This window comes from Citrus sinensis, chromosome 3, assembly GCF_022201045.2.
Source record: "Citrus sinensis cultivar Valencia sweet orange chromosome 3, DVS_A1.0, whole genome shotgun sequence".
Lineage (NCBI taxonomy): Eukaryota > Viridiplantae > Streptophyta > Magnoliopsida > Sapindales > Rutaceae > Citrus > Citrus sinensis.
The window spans coordinates 7,323,492-7,338,642 of record NC_068558.1 but is presented as its reverse complement, the minus strand read 5'-3'; the positions used below and the strand labels follow the sequence as shown (position 1 = coordinate 7,338,642).

General features: G+C 37.3%; 2 protein-coding genes across 7 annotated transcripts; one reads left to right on the top strand and one right to left on the bottom strand.

Moving 5' to 3' along the window:
- The first annotated feature begins 556 nt into the window (after positions 1–556).
- On the top strand, positions 557–7,426 carry LOC102630847 (agamous-like MADS-box protein AGL65). 6 transcript variants are annotated; one of them, XM_025098875.2, is made up of 16 exons: positions 557–744; positions 1,008–1,073; positions 1,204–1,265; positions 1,413–1,598; positions 2,801–2,860; positions 2,954–2,972; positions 3,106–3,170; positions 3,255–3,270; positions 3,372–3,433; positions 4,076–4,147; positions 4,613–4,709; positions 5,434–5,481; positions 5,598–5,719; positions 5,965–6,352; positions 6,840–6,911; positions 7,029–7,426. In XM_025098875.2, exons 4-15 carry the CDS (start codon positions 1,414–1,416, stop codon positions 6,867–6,869), a joined length of 1,164 nt encoding a protein of 387 aa, XP_024954643.2. In that variant the 5' UTR covers positions 557–744; positions 1,008–1,073; positions 1,204–1,265; position 1,413; the 3' UTR covers positions 6,870–6,911; positions 7,029–7,426. The 6 variants fall into 6 exon arrangements, with proteins under 6 accessions (XP_024954643.2, XP_024954642.2, XP_052294451.1 ...); XM_025098874.2 differs by lacking the exon at positions 1,008–1,073; XM_052438491.1 differs by having other exon boundaries at positions 1,008–1,265.
- A 92-nt stretch (positions 7,427–7,518) lies between these two features.
- LOC102630539 (chlorophyll a-b binding protein P4, chloroplastic) lies at positions 7,519–8,817 on the bottom strand. Its single transcript, XM_006477403.3, has 3 exons — positions 8,528–8,817; positions 7,898–8,313; positions 7,519–7,806 (listed from the first exon to the last, which is right to left on the bottom strand). Exons 1-3 carry the CDS (start codon positions 8,722–8,724, stop codon positions 7,670–7,672), a joined length of 750 nt encoding a protein of 249 aa, XP_006477466.2. The 5' UTR covers positions 8,725–8,817; the 3' UTR covers positions 7,519–7,669.
- Between the last annotated feature and the right edge of the window lie 6,334 nt (positions 8,818–15,151).

Here is a 15,151-nt window from a genome sequence, read left to right as displayed (position 1 = left end):
ATTCTTGATTGTCATTCATTCTCATTCTGATCACTGATTAGTAAATACACTGTAATAGTACACACAAAAATTTGTTGGAACTCATCTTATTGTAATATAATTAAAGCCCTAGTACCTTAAAGTTTACTCTGAACAAAGAAGAAGAGTTACACCCGTAACATATAGATACTCGAACATTTAAAATATATGAGCTTGAAATAGAATTAATTTATTTAGAAATATTTAAAAAATATATATCAAAATACAAATTAAACCAACTCTTTGTTGGATGTTAAGTTTATTTTAAAATTGAAAATATATCACATTTGAGCATAAATGAAGTATCGAGGATTCAAATTTCAAGTAAAAGCTTAATTCCCCTCCTAATGAATTTAGGTAGGAGTAAAATTGTCTCTCTATATTTTGGAGTAGAATAAATATCTTTCGTATTATGTGAGAGTATAAATTATAATTGTGGACAATAAAATTATTTAAAACAATATAATAAATTTTTTTATTGTGAATATTAACAGAATTCTGATTTTAATACATATCAAAACAATTTCAAGCAAAAGCACATTAAAAGAGAGGGAGGGGGTGGAAAAAAATTAACCGTCCATTCGACACACTAAACTATAGCAGAAACACAAACAGAACAGGGGGGTGTCTGTCTGTGTTGTAATATGCACATACACAAATTTGCCGTTGGTTGGTCCCGCTCAATTTAACGACCGAAATCGCAGCTCGGCCCTTCGTCACAATTCTGTGAGCTATTACTCCATTCTCTACCTCCCCTCGTTTTCCTTTTCATTTTAGTCCCTTAATATCTAATTCATCACTGTTATAACTAAATTTTCCGTAAATTTGTTCTGCTTTTCTCATTCTCTCTTTGGTTTTATTATCTCGGTATTCTTTCTTATTATTTATAATTTTTTTTTTTCTGTTCTTAAGTGTGTTTTTTTTCCTAGTGGGTGTCAAGAATTTTGCTTGTTTTGTAACCCCAGTGATGTCTTTTTCTGTTTTTTAAGCTCAACGGCTTATTCGCATAGTCGGTCTGTTTTTATAAACAAAAGCAAACGAAAATATTATCAAAGGTCTGTATCAATTTTTTATTTCTTTTGACGTTCGAGGTTAGATATGTTAGCAATTTTAATTTTTCTTTTAGTTTTTCATCTTTGCGAATTTTTGGTATGAATTTTTGGTGAAAAGCAATTTGTTATCCAGTGGTACTGCCTGGGATGAGAGCTTCAGTTGGAGAAGGAGAAGTCTATATTTGCACAAATAAAGTGAGTAAATTTGTATCTAGGAGAAAAAGGAATGATTTTTGGATGAATTCATTTGATTTTTGATATTGGAAAATTCAAGACACTTGTTGGGTCATAGGAGTAGTAAGGGTTTTATTCCTATTAATTTTTTTTTCTTGTTTTCGGTAGGATGGGAAGGGTTAAGTTAAAGATAAAGAGGTTAGAGAGCACTAGCAATCGGCAAGTGACTTATTCGAAACGAAGAAATGGGATCTTAAAGAAAGCTAGGGAATTGTCGATATTGTGTGACATTGATATTGTCCTTCTTATGTTTTCTCCAACTGGACGGTCTACATTATTCCATGGACAGCGCAGGTACTTTAAATTTGTTCAATTCAAAATTAATATGCATGATTTTAGTAATATGTTTTTCTTGGAAAGATCTTGCATAATGCTTGAGTTTGTTGGTCGACATCTTCTCCTCTAGCTAATTGGTGCTTTTCACTAGTGTTTCCGCAATCTGTTTGTTTTCTCAGGCTGCTTCTCATCTTCGATAGTTTAAAAGTTTTTCCTTCACTTGATGCAAAATGTACTGTCCATTCTGCAACTCTGATTGTTGTTGCTGAAATTCGATATGGTTATTGCATTATTCATTATTCTTTTCGTTGTGGCTCCTTGACACAAATAATTGGGTGTGAGGTGATGGATGAAGATGTTGATAGAAAGTTTAAGACACGTTCTTAGTTCAAATTTTGGGGATTGTTGGCTGCGCATGTCTTTGTCAACACCCTGCAACCATAAATGCATCCTTAAGCTATAAGTTTAGTTGGATGAAGAAAGCCATATCATATAGTGAGAATCGTACAATATCTTATGAGAAAACAAAGGATTCTTATTCTTGTGTCCCCTAAAAGACATGTGCCATTAACAAAGGATTCTTACTCTTGTATCCCCTAAAAGACATGTGCTATTCTTGTTTGGCACTTATAATGAGAAGTGTGGCGAAAGTTTATGTGAAAAGGAAGTTATTTTCTCTTTTTGCCAGTCTTCCAATTTGCTAGTCATTCTTGTTATGAGTGTCTTTCTGGTTAAATCATTCTTGTTAGTCATGTCAGAAATGTTATGTTCAGAGAATGCCATTTGTCGTACGATTAAAGATTAGGTATTTTACATGCTGGTAAGTTCCCCCCCCCCCCCCCAAAAAAAAAAAAAAAAAAGAGAGCCATTACAGAAAACATTTCATAACTAACAATTAAGTGAACAGCATCTGCAGTTAAGGCAATTAGACATATTTGAGAAGGTTTTAATTGTGCATCTTGTCGTCTATGTACGATGGGAGTTTATAAGTTTTTTTTTTTATTTTCTCGTGTCGAAAAGATTTAACAATTCTTGTTTAATTTGGGGCAATATGGATAAGATCTTTTGATGGTTCTTTCTATTTCTTATTTTTATTATTTCTTTAATAATAATTCTAAAAGAAAATATTCTTTGAAACCAAATTTGAATTTGACATTTATGGGGCACTTCAAATATTCTCCCTAATATATTGTAATTTGGTGTATCTCTTACTCTTTCAGCAATATTGAAGAGGTTATTGCAAGGTTTGCTCAATTAACTCCACAGGAAAGGGCAAAAAGGTATTACTAAACTTATATATTCTTATAGTTCACTTGGTTAAAGTTGGTACTCATAACATCTAACTTATAATTTTGGAAATTTTACTGTAACAGGAAGTTGGAGAGCCTCGAAGTAAGATTGATTGCAACCCATTTTTTAAAAATTTAATTTTTATTCTATTGCCTTTATTGCATTAAGTGTAGGTTGAACCCTCAATACTTTGTTCAATTGATGCGGACATTTGATGTTCTTCTTGAGAGTATAGGCACTGAAGAAAACCTTCAAGAAGTTGGACCATGATGTAAACATACAAGACTTTTTGGGTGCAAGGTATTTAGTTGTTTTGTTAAGTTGTTAATATTTGTTTGAGAAAATTTTGAAGTATATGAATAGCTCTTCTATTTGTTCTTGCAGCACTCAAACGGTGGAGGTACACATTTTTACCAGCATCACCATCATTTATGATGATTTAAGATCCTAATTTACTATATGTGTCAGTAAAGTATTTTTTTTGTAAATTGTGATGGGTAGGAGTTGACTCATCAAGTAAGGATATTGCAAGCTCAACTTACGGAAGTACACCAGAGACTGAGGTGAACCTTTGGTGTTTTCGTTATTAAAGAGTTCTTTGTGTCTAGTCATGGAGATCATTTTTGTGTGAATTTGTATTTTCTGTTCTTTTTGGATTTTTGACACTGCAAAATTTAGTGATAAGGGCTGTAACAGCTCCATTATTTCAGTTCATTCCTTTTTTGTAGTATAAAAAATATCGGTTAAATGAAATGCCATGCAACAACCTTTTGTTCCTTGCATTTGATGTGGTCAGTTGCTGCATCTTTTAAAAACTTTAGTATACGAAAACGCATTTTTATCTGCATGACCATGTCTCTGTCTGTTATTGGCACTCTTGCTTGGTTGTTTTTAAAATTTTTTTCTATATCTAATCTGATTAAGGGTATGTTTGGGATTGAGGTACTCTGTGGCTTTTAATCCAAAGCTGTTGTGGAATGGAGCACCAATTCTTGAATATAAGTGTGTGTGGGGTTGATTAATATTAGCTTTCAAGTAAAAGTGGGTGTTTACCAACACTTTAGTTGGAAACATACCCCAGTCTTTTAGAGGACATTAAGCGTACCATGGGACCTGCTTGACCATATTTGACTGAAAAGATAACTGCATATTTTTTATTGTCCATTTTTGTCATCAGTCAATATTATCTGCAATTAAAATTGCAGACAGAAACACTTACCATGTGAGTGTGCGAATCAAGGGGCCGATGAAGGTTTCAAAAGATCATATCGAGCCTGGTTTGTGGGCCTCTTGTTATTTAATTTGTTAGCAATTTCATTGTTTAGTAGAAATCAAACTCCAGAGCCATCTGCAGTAGCTGAGCTCTTTTGCAGCTGGCTATCTAAATTAAGCATAAAATCTTACACTGGTGGACAGGTCAGCTTTTTCTTGTCTGACATTTTTCTGATTTCGTAGGCCATCCCCCTAAAAATTTTCTCAAAATTTAAAGCAGGTCAGCAAATAAAAGTATGATAATAATTTTCTCAAAATTTCCCCTAAATATTTAAAGTATTATTTCAAGAATAACTGAACGTCGTTTGTTTTTTCACTTTTCCTTTAATACAACCATGCTTTCTTCTAACAACTTATACATCCTATATCATGTGTAAGTAGGCACACTTGAATAAACATGAACGTGTGCGTGTGCGAGTAATGTGTATTGATTTTTTGTTAATCTAATTTTGTTTCTTTTGTCCATTCAGCTATTGGAGCAATCCTGGTAACATTGAAAGCATCGAACATCTTAGGCAGATGGAGAACTCACTAAGAGAATCAATTAACCAAATTTGTCTACATAAGGTATGATATTGGTTCATTTCATTGTAGCCACATGACAATGTTTCCTCTTATTAAGCTAGTTATTTTTTAATTTTATCTACATCTAAATTTATGTTTTTCATATTCCGTGGAAGGCAGGCTGAAATTCTGCCCCAACCACAACTTTAATATTTATATTTATAATGTCATTGCTACACACACACACACACACAGAATAATTCTCTAATGACGACATCATCATTTTAACAAAGTGAATATATCACTAACAGACAAATATATATATATATATATATATTTTCCCCCAGCTCAATACTACTGCTGCAGTAAGTTTGATGGTATTTATATCTACGCCATGTCAGAATAAGCTGATGTTGGAAACTGCTAATTGATCACAATATGACAAAACAATTTTTTTGGGACCTGCGAAATGCAATTATTTATGTATTTTATTATTCCTAATTCTTAACCATGAGGATTTAATTCAATTTTTATTTGTGCTGGGAAGGCTGGGAAGGTTGTTGTTCTATCTGTGGTTTAGAAAAGTTCTTAATCTCATCTTGGTAACTAAATGTTTGCAACTTGGCAGTTGAAAATGTACTTTTCAAGTATTTAGATATCATTCATTGGATGAAATGGCATAACTTATGTCATAATTTCTCTCTCTGAGAGATTCTGAAAATTGGTGCAAATTAACAGTGAGTTACAAGTATCTTGATATACTTAATCTAGCTTCTTCTGTTGGCAGGAAAATTTCGGGAAGCAACAGCTTATGTCACTGGAATTTGCGGGCCAGGTAACAAACTCTTCAACTAATGCAGAATCCCTCCCTCTGTCTTTCACACACAGTGATACAGACACACAAAAGTGTCAGAAATTTTTTTGTATGCACTAATCTTGCTTTAACTTCAGAGTGGGATGCATTTACCTTTGATGATGAATGGTATGCAAGAAAACCAATCTCTATCATGGCTTCCCAATAATGACAATCAACATATGTTAGTTCCCAATGACCCAAGCTTCCTGCCTCAAAGGTGCGTGTACTGCTGACATGTGTTTGGCTTAAAATTCAATTGCCCACTACCTTATTTCAATTCATAACTGGATGCCATCTTCATGAAGCTACTACATTGGATGGTACTAGGAATAGTAATTGTAATTATAACTCATGTTGGCAACCCTGCTTTTTCTTTGTTAAAATTTTAGTTTAACTGATGAAGTGGATAAACTGCCGTGTGGTTTTTCTCTCTCTTGTTACCATTGCTTGTTTTTATTACAGAGATATGGGATGTTCAGAAGATGCCCACATTTCAAGCTATTCTGGTTTCTTGGGCGCTGGTAAAGAGATAGAGGTTGGTAATTCAGGGCAGGCTGAAAATATGGAACATGGAGGTGGCAACTTGAATGAGTTGAGTAACAGTGCATGCATAAGTCTACAACTTGGAGAGCAATATTCATACCCTCCATATAGTAGCTTGAATTTGCCTTCAGATGATAAGAAGTTGAAGCCTGATGCTGAGATGAACTTGCAAGGAAATCCTGCAGTTTTTCAAGTCAATAGCAACTTTGAACTTTCTGGACCCATGTACGGCAATGGGCATCATGATTGGGTTTCTGCTTCTGGCCCTTGTGGCATTGCCATGTTTGATGAGAATTCCTACCACCAGGTAAGGATCCTATTCCATGTACTTTATGTAATACCAATTTTCTTTGTTTAATTGCAATTTACAAATACCAACTGCAGAGAGTCGTTTAATTCTTTGACTTTTTTATTTAATAAATTCAAACCTTGGGCTATAAACTTGATGTATTTCAGTTATCATCTGGGCTGGGTTGAGCCTTGCTGGGAAATGGACGACTTGTCAAGTGGCATTGAGTCCATTTCTGGTGTCATCTAAAGTTCATAGCTCAATTGTATGTAAAATAAAAAGGGGGGGTGGGGGTGTTGATTTTTTTCTATCAGTTCGTGGAAAATATACCTTAATATCATAGACATTGTCATCCTTCTTTATTTAAGACTAGGCTACTATCTTCATGTGATAGTAATCATTGTGGTGTTTCTAGGACAAATAGCCCTCTATGTCACAGAGTATAAACCATCTGTTTATATCAATTTCACAACTGAGTTCTCTCTTTTGCATCTTTCTGTAATAGGGTTCGGCACTAGATCAAAACAAAGTATAAGTTGTTCTTATCAAGATAAAATACAACTGTTCAGATCAACATGTATGACATGAGCCTTTCTTGTTCATATTTCTGTTTATTTTCTTAATTTCTAATCCCCAGTTTTCTTAAACCTATCTGCAGTTGAAAATTATTTTATCATTGTCATTGTTCTTGCAGCAAACAAATAGACTTTCCTGAGTCAACATGGCTTTGATCCGATGCGAAGACTGGTAGCACAGAAGTGAACGTGCATTATGGTAAAATACTTCTGTGGACATACATTTTGTTCTGGTGTTGCTTGTCAAATTTTTAGATGAGGTTTCTGATATATAAAGAGGATTCAAAGAGATGGGCGAAGGCCATCAGGTAATTTTGGGTAATATATATGTTAGCTTTTAATAGGATATAAATCATACAAGTTGATATACCATCTGTATGTATATAAATACGATCTCCTTTGGAGTTCCCTGTAAAACTGGGATGGCTTTGTCTTAACACATCGAGTCACCCAAGCTGTACATTATACACATGTAGAAAAATGATCATAGTTTTAGTAGAAATGGGGATTCGAATTAGATTGTTGTTTTTAGAGCAATTGATGGCATTTCTTTGTATTCATCATTCTTGCTTTAGTAAAGTAAATTTTTCTATTTGTAAGCAGGACAAGTGGTGTAAAATGATAATATAAATTCCATCATAGTTCCCCTGTACATTGAGGGTTTCCATGTTTACATTGATGCTCAAATCTCACTCAAAAACTACAGATTCATGGTTACAAAAGAAAGAAACAGGATCCCGAATTGCCAATCCATCTTTGATTAATTACCACTAAGTGTCTGGACGATGGTGTTGTGCCATGGGTCAGAGATATGTTGCAGGAGGTTTTCAAATGGCCCTTTGCCTGTCACATTGTGCTGAACAATAAATCCCAAGAATGCCAACATTGCCAATCTCCCTGCGCATTCAAAATTCTCAAAACATTAGTCCGAATCAAAATAAAGCAAATATTTATCAATAGAAATAAGCCAATTTGGCCGAGTTATTACCATTGGCAAGCTCCTTCTCCTTTGCCTCATCAGTGGGTGCAAAGTTGAGTGGGTTGAAGATGCCACCGGGGTACCCAACTTCGTTTGGAGGCAAGCTGTACTGCTTGAAAATGGGGTCTTGGTTGACACTTCCTGGGTTCTTTATGTCTTGCCATCTTCTTATCTCCACATAGTGGAACAAGATGAACTCGATCACGAAAAGGGTCGATGATGATGCAAAGTACTCAGCCTTCCCAGCATCATACCATTGAGGAACATTAATAATTCCAATCTTTGTGAAAACTTCGGGCAACAACATTCCAACAACACCCAACATGGCCCAGCGCGAATTCACAAGCTCGGCTTGCACATACCACTTCAAGTTCTCAGGATCCTCGGCAAGCCCCAAGGGGTCAAATCCATTGTCACCGGGGAGGCTAAAACCATCAAGAGATTTTGTAAATGTTAGATTTTTAGTAGCATGAAATGATAGCAACACTTTGTTTACAAAATCAGGAGGATATAGAGAATTTGGTATTAGAAGTAATGTAAAATATGACGTGACATTGTTCTAAACTGATCGCATATATGCATGTGACATCAGTTGTTGACATGACTTTGAGGGGGTTTTGTTTGAGTTAAGTTTTGTACCTGCCGTTGAGGTAAGTTGGCGAGGCCAAGCCCGGTAACCACTCCCCCTTGGCTTCAACTTTGAAAGAAGCGCTTGAGCTCACTGGTTTCAAGGCCACTTCCCTATTTAATTTACCCGAAGACCCAGTAAGGAACCTGGATTTGGATGCGCATGGCCGGAACACAGCGGCCGAGGCTTGTGTTGTGACGGTTGCCATGTTTCCCGACGAGAGTTATGAGCCTCGTAGTGCAGGAGTGGTGGTGGTGGAAGAAGGGTAGCTAATGAAAAAATATGAAAATTTGATGTTGTGTGCATGCCTTTGTAGCTGTCATTTGTGGCCTCTGTTTAACGTGGGTCTGGTTTCTTTGATTTTGTTGATCCAACGGCTAAGATGCGTTTGTGGATTTTAGATTGGCCAATGAGAAGTTAGTGACCTTATCACGTTATCTTGAGACAATATCCATAGATCTATTTCTTTGTTGTTGTTGGTTTTGAAAGATACTCTGGGCCCGTTTTTGGCCACGTAGGAAGATCTTTGTAATGCCGGGATATGATGGTTTGATGATCTTGCCACGTCGGATTTGTGTCCAATGAAAGGATGACAATTGGTCGATGCATTATATCTTAGCGAAAGATATCCCCCAAAGTTGTTGGGTTCATCTCATTTAAATGGTCCAAAAGTCCAAAGTTTAAAAGGCTCGTTTGACATACAATTACTATTAAATTTTGGATTTGGAAGAAATTAGTTAAAGAAAAAATATATAAAATAAAAAGAAAAGAAAGTGGCAACATAGATATCTACTGGTTTTAATTTTTATTTTATCTCTCATAGGTTATTATTTGATATTCTTGACGTTGTCAACATCTACTGTTATCTGGAGAAAAATTTATATTGTAATCCCATTATTAATATAGCGGAAGGTTAGATCATACTACGGTCCCACAATTGTTTTCGATTTGGATTTTCACGTAAAAATTTGTATTTATTGTAGTTGATTTATTATTTTAGATTATATTGATTTATTTTAAGCTTATTTATTTATAGTATGCATCTCATTTTATTTGTGATACACTTCTCGTTTTTTTTTTTTTTTTGAAATGAAAGTATAACTTTCAATCATTCAACTCTGTGAATAGATACAAAAGATGGGTTGAAAGATTGTCCTCCCAAATTACACAATCAGTGTAGTCTAAAGCTAGCTTAGCAAGTGTGTGAGCAAAACCATTACAAGTTCTTGGTGAGTGCTGTAACTTGACATGCTTTAGCCTTTTCATCGTATCTTGAATCTCAGAAACAATCCAAAAAATCTCAGCTTTTGTGCTTTTTCTAGTTGAAACTAAATCTGTGACTTCCTTTGAATCTGTCTCAACAATTAAGGGTAGACACCCTGCACTTTCAACTACTTCCAGCCCGAATCTTGTTGCTTCGGCTTCTGCATAATCCACTATGTCAAGCCATTTTGATGGCTTTATGGCTGTTGTGATGAACTTGCCCTCTGAATTTCTAATTACAATGCCCAACCCCACTCTCTGATTTTCTAGCTTTATAGCAACATCAACATTCACCTTGAACCAACCTGCAGGGGGGCACTTCCAATGTTTATGGGATACCAAATCTTGATTTGAAAATGCTTGTAATTGTGGCATTTGGATTCTTTTATAGGACTGAACTATTGCTTCTGCTTCAGCTCCAGCTACAGATAGTTGGAAATCTTCCTTTTTGTTCTGGAAAATAAAAAGATTTCTCGAGTGCCATATACTCCAACACACAGCAACTATCAGCTCCATTTCAGTCTTGCTTCTTCGATCAGCCAAAGCCAACAACAAGCTTAGGACATCCTTACACTTCAGGGCTTTCACTTCCTCTTCAAAGGTTGTAAGCTTCCAAATTTTTCGCGAGGCTTTACAGTCAAACAACGAGTGAAAGATAGTCTCTTTATGATTCCTGCATCTCTAACACCAGGGGGTTTGTAAAATCCTTCTCTTCCATAAATTCTCTGATGTGGGCAGCAAGTCATTTGTTGCCCTCCACATAAAAATCTTCACTTTCTTCGGAATTTGCAGATACCAAATTGAGTTCCATGAATTTTTGTCTTCCTTTGAGCTGCTAGGCCTGTTTGGGAACTTCATTTGTAAAGCTAGTTGATAACCACTCTTGACTGAATAATTACCCTTCTTGTCATAATGCCACAAAACTTGGTCTGGACTTAGTTGTCTTGGCAGAGGGATTTTTAGAATTTGTGTAGCATCTTCTTGATGGAAATGTTGTCTTATTACATCATCTCTCCAGCAATGATCTTCATCAATCAAAACTAATACGGTTGTATCCAGGGGAAGGCTTGGAGGTGATATTGGTTTGAACGTTTCTGGTCTTGGTAACCAGCCACTTTGGTACACTTTCACTAGCTTTCCATCTCCAATTCTCCATTTAAGGCCCTTGCGAATAACCTCTCTTCCCCACAATATGCTCCTCCATATATAAGAGGGGTTTGAACCAATTTGTGCTTCCATAAAACCTGAATGCCTGAAATATTTTTCCTTCATCACCTTAGCTACAAGCGATTCTGGTGCTTGGATGATCCTCCAGCTCTGCTTTGCTACTAGCGCTTGGTTAAAACTGGACAAATCTCGGAAGCCCAATCCCCCTCTCTTTTTAGCTTGACACAATCTTTCCCACTTGGACCAGTGAATAGATCTTTTCTCCCTTTTTTTCCCCACCAAAAACCAGCAATGGCCCTCTGCATATCCTCACATAGTCCTAGGGGGAGCTTAAAAACGCTCATGGCATAGGCAGGCATTGCTTGAGCTACTGCTTTTATAAGAATCTCCTTCCCTCCACTCGAGAAAAAATTTGCTTGCCAATTGGAGATTTTGTTTATAATTCTGAGCTTGATTTCGTTGAAGAAGCTGGTTTTTTTCCTCCCCACCATTGAGGGAAGCCCTAGATACTTTTCATGTCTTGAGGCCACCTGAAGCTGAAAGATATCCTTAATTGTCGATATCTGCCCTTGCTTGGCATTTTCACTGAAGAACATGGAGGACTTTTCAAAATTGAAGATTTGCCCTGAGGCAGCAGCATAGCAATCAAAAAGCTGCTTCAGATTCGTACAATCCTCTTTAGTGGCTCTTGTGAAAACCAAGCTATCATCTGCAAATAGAAGGTGAGTAATAGACAAGTTCCCGCTGAATTTTAAACCATGAATCAGCTGATTTGATTCAACTTGGTGCAAAAGATTTGTGAAAACCTCAGCACAGATAATGAACAAATATGGCGAGAGAGGGCAGCCTTGTCTTAAGCCTCTTTGAGGCTGGATAAGGCCTTTTGCTACCCCATTGATTAGCACAGAGAAAGATGTTGTAGAAATACATCTCATGACCAGTTCTACCAATTTGTGAGAGAAACCCAACCTTACCAAAGTGCATCTTAAGAATTCCCACTCCACCCTATCATATGCTTTGCTAATGTCTAATTTCAAAGCCACTAGACCATACTTTTTATTCTTGCTATGCCTAATCTTATGAAGACACTCATACCCAACAATTATATTATCGGTTATGAGCCTATTTGGTACAAAGGCACTTTGAGTTGGTGAAATTACAGAATCTAGGATTAACTTCAGCCTATTCGCTATAGTTTTTGCAATGATCCTATAGATAACATTACAAAGACTGATCGGTCTATACTCCATCACTGTCTTAGGCATTGTAATTTTTGGAATTAAGCAAATGAAGGTATGGTTCAGAGGAGCTATATTACCTCCATCATTGAGGATGTGCAGACATGTGGCTATCACTCCTTCGCTGACTGATGCCCAATGCTTCTGGAAAAAAACCGCTGGGAGGCCATCTGGGCCAGGGGCTTTCGTTGGATGCATCTGACTCAGAGCTTCTAGAATTTCTGCTTCTGTGAAAGGCTGGTCCAGATGGGAATTCATTTCTGCTGTGACTTTGCGAGGCATGTTTCTGAGGGCTAGCTCCAGATGCTGTTGGGAGGGATTTGTTGATGTGAAGAGGTTATGATAATATTCGCATAACATTCTCTCGATATCCTCTGCTTCCTCAGACCATCTGTTATTTTCATCAACAATTCCACTGATCCAATTTTTCCTTTTCCGAGCTGAAGCTTTGGAATGGAAAAACTTGGTGTTTTTATCCCCTTCTTGTAGCCAAACTGCTCTAGACCTCTGTCTCCAATAGATCTCTTCATCCAAGAGCAAATCATCTATTTGTCTTTCCAAGAGCTTTACTTGATCGCCACTACTATAATGATTGTTGTTGTCCTTATAGTTTTTCAGTTCAGCCAATAACTTCTTTAGCTTCTTCTCTCTCCCTCCAAAGGCTTGTTTACTCCAAAGTTTCAGCTCAGCCAAAGACTCCTTAGTTGCTTTTTTAAAAACAGAAACAGGGTCTGTATCTTTCCACATTCTCTTGCACTGCCATTCAGAAAGCACAATTTCTTTACATTTCTCATATGGACTCCACATGTCTTCATAGTGAGTTCTTGAGAAAACTCGTTTACTGAGCTTTGTGCTTTTTCCTTTCTCTTCTACCAAAAACAAAATTGGGTTATGATCAGAAGTCCAAGTCTCCTGAGTCTCAGCTGCTGGTTCCTGAAAAAAACTTCCCCAACTCTTACAGCAAAAGAACCTATCTAATCTTTCCTCTACCAAGTGAGTTCCAAATCTCCTGTTTGACCAGGTAAAAGGCCGGCCTTTGCTCCCTAAATCTATCAACCCACAGAACTTTACAGCCTCTCTAAACTCATTTACAGCAAGCACACTCCTTTTTTGCTTGCAAGTCTTCTCCTTCAGGTGTAATATCTCATTAAAATCTCCAAAACAAAGCCACGGCAGAGAGGATAGACCAGCTAACCTTCGCATCAATGTCCAAGTATGTTGTTTTTTTATCTGATTCAGGGTGCCCATATATTCCTGGACATCTCCAGTAGCTACCATTATCAACATGAACCACTGCATCTATATGGTGTCTACTGTAGGATTTAATATCCACTACAACCTCCGAATTCCATAACAAAGCCAGCCCACCACTCAAACCATCTCTACTAACAGCTAAACAATTCTCAAACTTTAAAGCTTTACCTTTTTCTTGCATTTGCCCAGACCACAGCTTTGTTTCATTGAGAAACATAATCTGTGGCCTGTGCAACTGGAGAATTTTTTGAGCTTTACAAAATGCTCGGTCATTCCCCATCCCCCGAGCATTCCAAGATATAATCCTCATAGCTGTCGGCGGGGCTGGCACCCAGCCTCCGCCGTTAATTCCTCCATGTTTGTGACTATCATCTCCACTTCTCTTGTTTGCTGAATTTCCAGTTCCCACTTGCCCTTAGCTTCTGACGCGCAGCTTTCAGTTTGAAACTCACTGCTTTGCCTTCTCCTTTTTGCCTCTGGGCTGTCCCCGTTAAATTCTCCATTAAACCTTTTAAGATTTTTTACTCTCTCAACATTCACTGGAGTTCGCTCGATAGCTCTTGCTTGCAGCTTCCATTTACGCTTTTTTATTTTTTTCTGTGTTGCATAAGTTCTAGCAGTTTCTCCTAGGCCTGATTCAGCATGAGGTTCATTTGGGCTTTCCTTAACTTGGGCCTGGCTTCCTTGAGAGTACTGAAACTCTTTTTCTTTTTCTTTTTCATTTTTATTTGGTGCATTTCCGTCTCTGAATTCCCGCTCATTTGCATTTTTGATTTCTGCTGCACTGCCCCATGCTTCTGTTACATGTTCAGATGCAGCTGAGCACACCAGCTTTTGGCCACTTTTTTCTGACACTTTTGAGAAAACCACCTCAACCCCCTTTGGACTGCTTGCATCTGAATCGGGTTGGTGTCGGGTTGACCCACCTTTGCTGTTTTCTTCACTGCTTTTGTTCACCAGTTGCAGCTCCCTCCCTGAGTTTTCCTGAGCTTTTGGCTGGGATTGCACATTACGCCTTTGGTTATCATCATCCATCTTCCATCGTTCTTTCCCTTTATTCAACTTTAGTTTTTCTGCATTTGTAAGTGCTTTCAACCATGGTCCATAAGCCATCTCATCTCTAGTTTGACCTTTATACTGGTTACACTCCCTAAATTGATGCCCAACACAGCCACATACATAGCAAAAATCCGGCAGCTTTTCGTATAGTACCGGCATAAAGATTTCTTTCTTTTTTCCATCCCCTTGTTCGGCCTCACAACTTTCCTTTTCCATGTCTCCAATCTCCACTACTCTTTCATCCTCCTCTGGTTCCAAACTTAAAATCTTTACTAGGGGTTTTGTTACATCAACCGAGACTCTTAGCCTTGCATACTTGCCTATGCACTCTCCTTCGGCATTGGTACCCACTTCCTCTACCTTTCCAATTTCTTTCCCAAATTCTCTAATTGTTTTCTCATTCATACACATAATGGGAACATTATGTATTTGAACCCAAAAAGATGCATGAGAAAAGGACTGCTTTGTTACCTCACCCAGGCCAGTTGGTTCAATCAAAACCATTAGAGCTCTATTGAAGTGCCATGGACCCCCTGTTAAGATCCGTTTCTTGTTCGCTTCAGTTGCAAACTTGAACATGAAAATGTTATCCCCCAGCTCCTCAATCCTTACTTCTCTCACTGTTCTCCACACCTGAGACATGGCTGACCTTAG